The 12,696-nt window shown below is 36.2% G+C and overlaps 1 protein-coding gene across 25 annotated transcripts in view; it reads right to left on the bottom strand.

Moving 5' to 3' along the window:
- Positions 1–12,696, bottom strand: part of rims2a (regulating synaptic membrane exocytosis 2a) — a 183,131-nt gene that overhangs the window by 32,388 nt on the left and 138,047 nt on the right. For all 25 annotated transcript variants that reach the window (XM_083529819.1, XM_083529828.1, XM_083529830.1 and 22 more), the window contains 2 exons: positions 10,859–10,965; positions 6,672–6,841 (listed from right to left, as the gene is read on the bottom strand). In XM_083529819.1, the coding sequence (XP_083385945.1) occupies positions 6,672–6,841; positions 10,859–10,965 (277 nt within the window). The remainder of the gene's footprint in view (positions 1–6,671; positions 6,842–10,858; positions 10,966–12,696) is intronic.

The raw sequence follows: 12,696 nt of genomic DNA, 5'->3' as shown, positions 1-12,696 counted from the left end.
GATTTAAATTAATGTCTAATTAGATTCAGATGATATTTATGATAACAGTTAAAGCCGAACAAACAGGTCCATGACACTTAAACTTTCTGAAGCGGGGCTCCTTCAGTAGAAGATTCATTCAACTTGGCTACAGAAAGGAGTTGGGTTGATAGGAGGTCATTTGTACCAACTGCAATCACACTGTACAACAGCTCATCACTGTGATGATCACTCATTCTCTGAGCCGTTTTAGGATTAGCTCATTGAGTCATATCTGAACTTTTATAACTTTACAGTATCTATCTATCTATCTATCTATCTATCTATCTATCTATCTATCTATCTATCTATCTATCTATCTATCTATCTATCTATCTATCTATCTATTCATCCATCCATCCATCCATCCATCCATCCATCCATCCATCCATCTATCTAGTTACAATCCATCTGATTTTAACACCACAAAGTTTGCACTCAGTGAGCTCTAAACTCATTTTTAAGCTCTGGTTATCACCATATTCATGTGACAATGAATGTGATTCATGTTTCTCGAAAATGCAGACCATTGCAGAGAAGAGAGAGTAATATATGGCAAATTGGGACATAATTTCAGAGCACTTATTAGCCCCTGCCGGCTTTGTTTTTATTGTCACTCAATGTTTTCTGATGGTTTAAATGTTGACAGTTTAGAAACCACAGGTACTGATTGGATTTTATCCCAATAGAAGTCCGTTTGGCCAGACTTTGATTAATAACATTACGTTAAGTATAACGTATCACCATCGCCCATTCTTAAGACTTGACGTCAGACTACACTTTTTTCCCATTGACTTCCACTCATATGCATATGAATTCTGGAGACTGGAGACTCAAACTCAATGCAAAGCTGTATGCTATATATCCAGTTGGCACCCATATTCACAACAATCTCTGAAAAGATTCCACATGCCGAAAGTTCAGTGTGACTGCTGCCTTACTATGAAAAAAGCAGATAGTTGTTTTAGCTAGCATGGATTTATGTGTTTCAGAGGAAGTTTGTGGTAAATGTTATGTTATAGTTGTTGTGTTAAGGAGAGCTGGGCAGTGAGAGAATATTGGAAGAAAATAGGTGAAAAAACAGGAAAAACAAAACATGCTATATATAAATTCATTTTAGTACTGGCCTAACTAAAACTTCTACCAACATTAGTTCAAGGCAAACTTGAGCTGACATCAGAGGCAATGCCTGACTCTGCATTTTACTTATTCTTACTACTAGTCTGCTATAAACCATGACCTTTAAATGAATGTGGTCAACATCAAAGCAAGTGATAGCAATGCTAATGAAATTCTGTTTCATCATAAGGCTACAGACTGTTTAAATACCAGTCACTGTTTGTTTTCTTAGAGACTCCTGCATTTAATACATTGTCCCTATGTGTTAATTTATAAATGTATGCACAATTATGTATATTACACAATTAGTTAATTATACTTGCAAGTTATTTAGTGATGTAAAATTGTAATTGTTAATGTAATCTTACATGCATCTTTAGGTCTATATATCTGTATCTTAGTGTTACATATTTTCACCGAAAACACCACACTTCCATTTATTCTTAGTTGTTTGTTTTTTTAATGGTTTGCTATTTGCCAACCGTTTTGGTTTTGAACTGTGTTGCCAAAACTTTTTTCTATGAAGGGTCAAAAATCTAACTTGACTAAGAGGCTTAAACAAAATCTGCACTATAAAAATGTATTTAGAAAGCATAGCTCTGTAATCTGCCTTACTTATGCAGTTTTATTTTCTAAGTTCTAGTTCAGTTTAAATTATGGTCCAACAATAACAATCCAAATTACTGTGATGTTCAATGCCTTACATTGACCCCTAATGAGACACATGAAACTGGTCCTTAATTTTTTTTTTTAGTTTTTCCAAATGTAATTTTTTTCCACGTTCCAATTTACTCATGTATGGAATGGCTTGGCTTCCAGGACCTAATTAGGCCATATCTGCTTTAAACAGTTTGTCTACTTTTTCTGTCTTTAAATTCTTGGACGTTTGTGTGTCTGTCCAGAGGTCTGATGTCACAGAGTTTGCGTCTCTGATAAGAAAATATATATAAAAATAATTTTTTTTATTATATTTTAAATATATTTTATATATAAGTATATTTTGCTTTAAAAAAAAAAGGAGTTGATGTGGAAAATTACCACTTAAATCTTACCATCGACTGCACAAGTTTTGAAAACTCTGAATACCAGGGCTTTTAGGAAAATGTTGAAATTTTAAGTGCAGTAAACTCATAATTACAATATTTCTGGAAGGAATTAAAGGCAGCATTATACCTTGTTGTGTCTTATTTCCAAGTTTCCTCAAATGTTTTGAATTATGGCAAAGTTAGTTTCTTAATTCCTAGTTCATATGTTATTATTATTTGTTGTTATATTGCCCCATTCCTCTTAATCCTCTTGACCTTGTTTCCTGGCACCTGGAGCCATGCTACATATAACTTAAACTATTCCAGGACTCCACTTAAGTTTAAACAAACTTTCAGAAGGCTAAATAAAGAATTCATTTTCTACAAGTTAGTGATCTGTTCTGTTCAATGTTTACATAAGAAGGTAAGTACTAGTTTGCATGTTTGCCTTATATAGTCATTGCCAGTGACACCCTGTTTACTAAAAAAAAAAATGACAGAACATTGGCAGTGAAAGCTAAACAGTTTATTAGGAAAAATATGAATGGCAGGAATGCAACCTGTTCTAATAACACTGTCCTTCACTAACCACTCATTAACTCTTGATAAGAATAGCTAATGATGTCATTTCTCCAAATTCCCAGTGATCCTACATTTCTAATTGCTTTCGAATTAGGTTAATGCTGGTATTGTGGGTCAACTATATGCAGTACAAAGTATAACAAATGGGTAGCTTTTTTAATGTGTTTAACCAGAATTTTCTCCTCCAGCGTTGCAAATCTTGGGTAAAATTTCCCCTTAAGAAATCAGGGGTCTGATCTACCCCACATATATTATACATGACTAAACATGGACACATAGAGAGATGCTCTACAGCCAAGCAAGCAAACACGAGTACAGCATTCAAGATTTTCTTTTTGCAAATTTCTTTCATTTTTCACACTGTTCTTCCTGGGGTCATTCATATACTGTAATATCACATTTCTCTAGCTATAGCTCATAGATATTATTTTTAAAACTATACACTCTCAATAAAATTGTTTCCTAGAGGGTGAATTCTAGATTTATAATACAGGTAGGTAGAATTATTTGAAATATTCGAAAATGGCATTTGCCGTTTAAAATGGTACTTTTGAGCAAAACCTGTTTTTTTTTCCAAAAGTCACTAATAGTTATTCTTGACTTCTTTGCTTTTTGGCCACTGCCTACTTGCTTTTTCTACCTGCCATATATTTTGTAGGTTCCACTTCTGCCAACAAAACAATTCTGAACCATCACGATCCCGGCAAGACCCCTGGCTCCCATGTATTAGCAACAAATCCATCCAGCCATATAAGTTGTGAGGTTAGAACTTTATTAGCTGGACATGTTTTTCAACTGCATCCCAGATATGCTCAATCAAACTGAGGTCTGAAAAATTTGACGCCAAATCAACACATTGGACCCTGCCATGTTCCTAAACCATTCCTGAATCCTGCTTAAAAAAAAGCACTTTCTTTCCCTGGTTATTAAGCCAAGACACACCAGCTGTCCACAAGAAAAGATGATTTATAAGGTCTCTTTCTGATGCTCACATACCCATTGTAAATGCTTTTAGTGGTGGACAAAGTTCAGCATTGGTACTATGATGCAATGCACTGTGGGTTATAAACCTTTCTGTCAGAGTTATGCACTTTTACAACCAATTTGTGCTACAGGGGAATCAATCGACATGGACAAGTCAATAAATAAACCTTGAGTAACCATGGCCTTGGTGCGGGTATACCGCTTGTTCTTCCTTCCATTTTTCGTATGTACAATCAGGGCATACTGCGAAAGACCTGCGCTTTTGGAGATGTTTTGAGTCATTTACAGTAGCTTAATCACCTCGGAGCTGACTGTTCAAATCAGAGCTGACTCTTCAGAACTGCCTTATATATCCCACCTTTTGACTGGTGTCAATTGTGTTGGGATGATCAATCTTGTTTAATTTACCTAACTTAAGTTTTAATATTATTGTGTATAACATTAGCATGAACATATACATTATCAAATACAAAGGTCCTATACTATCAGTTGGCTTCTCTAAGCTTCCTTTCAGAAAAAAACCTATTGTAGAACCTTGTTGGATAGTACACAGGGCCTTTTTCTAAAGAGTATACTAACAGCTAGAAATCACCTCTTTGCATGTATCATGATTTCTTCTCATTTATTTAGAAACCAAAAAGAGAATTACTGTGTATATTTGCTTTACACAGTAATAGCCAATTACCCCAATCTACTATTATTATTTCTTTCCTGGCTTATATGTGCTGTTGGTTAGTAATCGGATTGCATAACAAACCAATTCCTGCTGACACATGTTTCCTAAACATTACACAAGCCTTTATTTAAAAGAAAATAAGCCAGCAATTCCTATAGTGTGCACGGTGATATCATTTATCCTTTTGACGATGGATGTTTCTCAACACACAGTGAGTAATGGAGCGAAACATGATCGCAGACTGGAGGATTAAAAGGAATAGCAGACACCTAGAACATAATGCTTTCAAACACTTCAGGTCAACTTGGCTTGTCGTTCTTGTTATTAAAAAGCCAGACATGAAATTGACAAAATGAGCCATCCGTCTTGACCATGTGCAATTGGATAAAGGGTAGAACATCATCGAAGCAAAAGGTCTGTGTACTGCTGGGAAATGATTTACTGCAAACAATTCGGCCGATTGCAACACTGAGCAGAGTGCAGTTTCCCACATTGAGGCAATGCCAGTGTTTGTACATCCTTTAAACAAATCTGCCAGCCAGCACTAAGATTTGGACTTCCCAAAAACAGTTTATAACAAGCCTAACACATGCTTCAGTGGGTTATCTCACCTGTATATAGTAGATGTGTACTCAAGATGTAATCAGCTGATCTGATCATAAAGACTTATGTTCAGCTACATTGACATTTGTTTACAATGACATGTTTAATTGAATTTGCTGAAAAAAACAGATAAGATATAATTTTTTGTAAAATGGCTGTCTGAATCGTAACTTACAAATACACCAATAGATGAATTTAATGCTCAAAATTCCAGAACTGGTCACAGTTCATCCTTTTGAGGTAGCTATATTCACAAATTAATGCAATATTATATATAAAATTTCCAAAAAGCTCTGGTATCTTTCCTACAAATCTAAGATGCTCCTTGTAACTAATCTGAATACTACTTTAATAGTTTATTTAATTGCTGAACAAATATTAAACAAAAAAATACTATTGCCAACCATAGATATTAGTTAATAAAAACACATTAGCCAACCATGAGGTTAAACATTTGGCATGTTTAGTTGGTTTAGCATACAATAATGTTATGGTAGTATTGATTGATTTTATATTCATCTGAAGTGAAGCATAATAAACTTAATAATAAAAAAAGTTAATTTAAGCCTGACTGCAACACAAAAAAAACCAACAGTAAGAACGACCTATAAGGAAATATCAGATTATATGCTAATAGCTTTTTTTTTTTCTCTAGAATCACATCAAATCTTAAATCAATCCCCTGATCTGATAGTACAACCTATTGACTATAGGTTTCCTCTGGCTTGCCTAAAAAAAATTGTTTTTTAATTTGCATAACTTAAACTATATTAATTCAATTGGTAAAAGCAGTATCCTCATTCAGGCCAGTAAAAAATAAGATTGAGAAAAAAAAAAAAAGAAACGCCTGAGGTACAGTAGAACAGTAGATACAAAAAGTGCCATGTTGATAGCAGTTTACCTGAGGTCATTGTCTGAGAACCTCCTCTGGTCAGGTTCCTCAATAGACTCCGCCCCTCTATCTACCCTACGTGTCCTTGCATTTTCACCGCTCCCACAATCATTCCCCAGCCCTCCCTCCTCCTCAAGAAACACCTCCCCAGAAAGCTCCTCCCCATCCTGGGAGAGGCTCCACCCCTGCATCATTTTTCTAGGACAGGAAAAGCAAGCGCCATGCAGATAAAAAAAAGAAATAGCAGACAAAAATAAATAAAAAAGTAATAATTAAACATTATCCACAATGGCAGCAAGATTCATTTGGACATTGGCGCAACATAAAAATGAAATGCAAACAATGAGGTCACAAAGTACTATACGGTTAATTCCACACATGTTCTGGTTAGTAAATTGCAATGGATGTCCCTTTTATTTATATAAAAGGTGAAGGAAACGTGGCAAGAAGCTCTGCTTGGTAAAAATCTATAAGACCATAAAGGTTAAAATACCATAAACTCTCATAGTCATAGTTTGCCAGTGACTGGTGTCTATTATAATAATAAAGTTCAGGTGTTTGGCTCCATTAAAGCTTATAAAGAACCAAACCTGAACTCCCATCCAGGAAATTATTATTATTAGAGCATTTCCTGGTTCAATAAAGGATACGAGAACAGAGGTTTTCCTCACAGACAACCCCGGACCTGCTCCTTAGTTTCAGATAAAAGTACATAATAATTAATTCACCCATCTCTGGCAAACTTCCCCCTTGACCTATGGGCATGTCTCACCTGATCTTGCGGTTGCCTCTCGGCCGTTCGGACTGGATGGACATGTAGCTCGCGCTGCTGAAGCGAGAGGCACTGCTGCTTCTCGATACAGCGGACACGTCGCTCACGTCGCTGTCAGAAGATTTGGCCGAGAGATTGTCCAACCCGTGTTTCCCGTCCCTGCCGGAATGCTACAGAGAGAGCAAAGGATACAATCAGACCAGTATTTCTAATATGTTATACAGTATTGCATCGTCATGAAACTTCTTTTTGTTAACAAAAAGCACAAGTTAGTAACTTTATATGAAACTTGAATTTATCTTTGGCCAAACATCCAATCATCCATTCATCCATCCATTCATCCATCCATTCATCCATCCATTCATCCATCCATCCATATATCCATCCATCATTCCCAAATACTTACACACAAATGCACCAGGTTGTGATATCAGTTCCATGAATCCATCCACCAGTTCTACATTGATTCATCCAAGTTACCATGTAATCATACATCCTGTGATCGATTAGGTAAACCATCTGTCTACCATTTTATCCATCCATCTATTCATCCATCCATCCATCCATCCATTTGAATGATTTTAATATCATGTTATGATCTCTGTCCATTAATAGATCCCTCCAAAAAGCAAATGTTTCATTCGTCCATCCAAGCTACTCATTTATTCTTAATCATCTGATCTAATTATTAACCAATTATCTGCCAATCCAGCACCTTCTAACCATCCACTCATTATTCACACACCTATCCTTTTCTTCAGTCTTTCTACCCCACTAATTCATAAATCATGACGTGATCTATACAACAATTCTATCCATTTATCTGCTTATCAATCCATCTAACCCATACATACCTGCATAATCCTGGGATCTATCCAACCTCCAGTTTATTCATCCATCCACCACCTTCTAAACATGCAAACAAATATCCAGCCATCACTCCCTTTGTTTATCCCTCTACTTGATCCATCCATCCATCCATCCATCCATCCATCCATCCATCCATCCATCCATCCATCCATCCATCCACCCGACCCACAATATCAAGCTATGATCTACCTATCCATCATTTATCCATACATCTGTTCATGCACAAGAGTATTTCCTTTCCCCCAGAGATTCAACCTAAAACCCACGAAGAACCATTTTCTCCTGTGAGTGCAGGTGTGAATGCCAATTAAACCTAAAAGTAAACATCCCATAAATCTCCTTTTTGTATCAGCCTATTTTACATTAATTTCACTTGTCCCTCTCGTTTCTCTCTGTCTCGCTTGCCATCTGTCCACAATCGCACCAAAGCCACTGTTTCACTGTAATGTACTTGCATGCCACACTTCTCTTTTCACAGCTTTTCATTCCAGACAATGAAGAGTCATTTTGTTTGAGTATTTATTTATTTATTCCGCTTGCTAAGATAACCTTGTCCATGTGTAAATGCTGATATGAAAGTTCCCCTGAATGTTCCTATAAATGGATAAACAATATTACACCACATTTTTTTGATTATTTTAATTATATTTGATTATTTTGTACATTCAATATTATTCCTCTTGGTATTTTTTTAACTGTTAATAATTTTTTTTTCATTTAATCTTTCTAATTGTTTCTATTTTTTTATTCCATATCATGGGCCAGTCTTTAACAATACTTTAATACTTTACATGTGGTACATTGTTTAGATGTGTATGTGGCAAAAACCATTAGAACACTATGGGACATGGTGTTATCGTAAAACAATATCAAGTTTGTGCTTACTTTCCTGTTGTGATGTCTAGTATCAATAACAAAATAGTTGCATTAGCTAATTAGAATATATCTGTGTTCAGGTTTAATCAAACAGATTTTTATTTATAAAATATTGTCCCCACCCTGAATAAATTTCATACCCACAAGTTGACAAATAAGAGCAGTCTACAATAAAATCTAGACCATGTTTATGAACAGTTATTTTCAACTGAAAGGTTAAGCACATTATGAGTACAACTACTGGAATCCTTCTGCAATAATGTTCCTTAATTTGAATACACCCCATAAAAGCTCCACAGACGAAAGACTTCAACCTTAAGAGTGCCGTATGTTTTGTTCATGGTGCCGGTTTTATAACAGAAGCCTTTTAGACAACCTGTCTCTACCGCCATGGATATAAACAGCGTCCTTCATGATACATGGTTTTGGACAATGCAAAGTTGCACAAACATGACTAATTTGGCAGGAAAAGAACAGACTCTGCGTCTTTCAGATAATACGCAATGCGTAAGAGCCCTTTTTTCGAGTCCTTAGAAAGACAATTGGACAATCTGTCCTAGCATATTTATACAAATACAGTATGCATTTTAAATCAGCCTTAACTTTTGCAAAAGCACCAGGACAAGCGGTACATTCACTAGATTATGTGTGTGGTGTTTTCAATCGCGGTGAGTTTAAACAAAGCTGTCAGGAGGATGCTCGGAGAAATGGGAATCTATTTTTATGAAAGTAGGTTGAGATGTTCTTTCGCTTGAGCTGCACAGAAAAGCAGTAAAGCCGGCCAAGACACCAACCTCATATTTAACGAATGTTCTGAGTTAAAATGTAAGACCTGTTTTCATTGAAGCAGTTATTTATTCTTTCGTAATCGAATGAATTCGATGCTAACATGACGTTTTAGCAACCGATTGCACTTCCGAACAGAAGTGAAAAACATATTAGTCAACTTTACAATTATGCATGCACAAAGAGACCATTGTATTGCCCACCTGATTTTCTATTATCTCAAAAAACTGGATTCTGTTTTTATAGGTAAAATGGTACCTAGATAACCTAGACAAAGTTTATTAAAATAGTCTACTTTATATTACGCTATCCTGTACCGGCATTCTTTTATAATCAGGCTTCACCTAACCTGGACAAGTAAAAGAAATTGTGGCATGAGTAAAATTTAAAGGCATCCATGTGTAAATCAGAGTCGGTAAAGTACTGAAACGTGTCAGAATATCGAATGTATGACACAAACCGGTGTGAATCGTGACTTAAATCGTTCCCTCAATCACTCCCTCCACTATGCTCTGTGGTATTAAATTGTGTTTTAAATTGTAAATATATAGTTTACAATCCAAATAATATACACTGTCCAGGCATAACTTCATGGCCACCGATCATTTGCCTAATATTGTGTTGGTCTTGCGTTTGCTGCCAAAACAGTTCTGAACTGTTGAGCATTAAAAGCATTAATTTCTCCATCAATGAGTCTTGGCCACCAATGACCCTCCCACGGGTTCACCACTGTTCCTTCCTTGGAGTGATAGATACTGACCACTGCAGACCTACATCACACAAGAGCTGCAGTTTTGGAGATGCTCTGACCCAATCGTCTAGACGCTCAAATCCTTTATCTCGCCCATTCCAGCTTCTAACACGTCAGCTTCGAGGACAAAATGTTCACAAATATACCCCACCCACTAACAGGTGCCATGATGAAGAGATAATCAATGTTATTCACCTAGTGGTCATAATGTTATAGTACCATAACATTACGCCTAGTCAATGCACCCTTACAGTAAAGATCACTGTATCAGAGAAATTGTACCCCTGACAGTGTAGCAGTGTTGAGGGTTTTTTAAGGCTTTTGCAGATACCCTTTACCAAAGCAACTAACTGTTAACTGAGTTATACAGCTGACCAGTTGAGAGTTAAGGGCCTTACTCAAGGACCCAGCAGTGGCAGCTTGGTGGTGCTGGAATTGAATCCATGACTTTCCAATCAGAAGTCCAATATCTTATTCACTGAGCTACCACTTCCCAATTTTGGATGCTTTCTTGTTCAGGGAGATTGTGGTTATAAGGAAGTTGTAGCTCAGTGGTAAAGTCGTTGTGCATGTGATCAAAGCATAAATCTGAACATTACGAAGCTGCCAATGCTGGGCTTTTCAAGCAAGGTTTTTAACTTATTAACTGTATAAATGCGACAGATGATTGTATAAATGCTATAATAGGTGTGATGTTTTTTTAAAGCTGTCCATCTTTTTCTGGCAACCAGGCAACATCAATGTGACTAAGATTAGATTTGTTTGCTGTGCACATTGATTGCTGAAGTTCTTACCCGGATTTGCGTGTGATTTTATGCATTGTGCTGCTCCTGCTACGTGGTCACTGCACGAACAAGCAGCTCTAAATTTTTTGTATGTGCATACTCATGGCTAAGTGACTTGCCTTTGAGCGGTGGTCTTGCTCCAGGCGGGAATCAGAGCCTGCTCCATGCTTGTACTTGTCCACCTTCAGCTTCATCTGCCGCGTTCTCTCCTCCATGTCCATGGCACCTGCCGGACGTGAACAATAGTAAGTGTATGTGTGACAAAATGCATCTATAAGTGTGTGTGTGTTTGTGTGTGTGTGTGTTAGCAGAATAGAAAGCAGATAGCATCACATCAAGCATAACATTAGCTTAAATAGCTTGTGATGATTGATGTGAATGAAGCATGGATGGTTAAAGCAGGGCAAACTATACAGGCCTTTAACACTCCCAGTTGAGAATGTGAAGGTTTGTGATCAGCATGTGGGAGTGTTTGTATCCGGCAGATAAAGACTGATAAAAAAAGATTGAAAGAGACTTCTATATTTTTGAATTGTAGATATGATGAAGTTGCTATATTCGTAATGATAAAAATAATTGCTAACTCAGCATATTCTTCTTAAACATCTTAACTTTAACACAAATTGTCAAATGCATATGATTGGCACAGTATTGGCACTCCAGCTAGAGTCTTTATTCATCTATGACTCCAGATAAATCTCATGTTTATTCAGTTCAAAACATTCAGAAATGATGCAACATATTAAATTCGAACCTAGTTTCAATAAGCTTGGTAGCAATTTTCCATTTGCAGGTAAAGTTATTTTCGAAAGCCCCAAAGACCCGAAAACAAAAAATCCTTTTTCATCACTTTTGCTATAGACTTCAATTCCCACAAGAAAGAAAAAAAATAACCCACAATGTGTTCTAGTGGAGCACTCGCTCCGTTTTTTTGCTGAGTCTCAATTTTTTTGCAGGTTCATTTCTAAAGGAAATCATCATAATAATAAAAAATCTTTCAGCGCATTGTGTGAGCCACGAAGCTGCGAAAAGCTGTGTATCCTCAGTTTCGGCTCGGCGTGAGATCAAATTACAAATCCGTCTTGAATTTACCAGAAAAAATGCTGAATCAGTGATGTTGCTGGGGAAAAATATTAATCCATGCGCAGAGTGGCTGATCATTTTTTGACCACTGACCACATGAATCTAATCATATTGACCCTAATATAATTTATCCACTTGCATTTTATCCACTTGCAACACAATTCCAGTGGAATTGGATAAGGCAGAACAATGTTTAGGTCAAAGATATGTATGTACTAAAAGGGTAAACATTTTGAATCCTTCCAACTTTCTACTCAACAATACCAAAAACTAGTACTATATAATACATTGCCGTTATTGAGGACTATTAATAGGATCATATGCAGAAAAAAAACTGTAACAAAGGCAAATTGTGTCACGATAGCTAGATGATATATACTTTATTTTTTGTGTAACACCAAATGTGAGATCACTACTGAAGTACTGATGGTATGTCCAATGGCACATTATGAAATGAATATGAAATGTTTGCAAAACTATTACTAATAAACCAAAAGTCCAAACCAAATATTTTTTTTCCACCGCACATTCAAAGGCAAAAAAAAAGCCACAAACTGGACAAAAACTTGGATTGTAGCTCTAGGCTTTTTTTTCCATCAAATAGACAAAAGAATTGGAACAGTCTTAGTACCGAAGGTAAAAGCAGCATCTTTATCACCAATGATAACATCATCATTAAATTTAATATGGAAAAATGCATGGATTCCTATTTTATTGCTCAATTTGCCATTCGGCAGTCTAATATTTGACTGCAATCAGTCATGGGTCTGACATTTAAACCAAATTCATTATGTTGCATTAATTTGAAGATGCGCCAATTTCTACAGTAGATGTGTCTAACTTTGCAGGTCCAATCATTTAGTGTATAGCAAGT

This window comes from Silurus aristotelis (assembly GCF_946808225.1).
Source record: "Silurus aristotelis genome assembly, chromosome: 25".
In the NCBI taxonomy this organism is placed as follows: Eukaryota; Metazoa; Chordata; class Actinopteri; order Siluriformes; family Siluridae; genus Silurus; species Silurus aristotelis.
The sequence above is the reverse complement of the archived record's forward strand: the minus strand, read 5'-3'. Positions and strand labels throughout refer to the sequence as shown.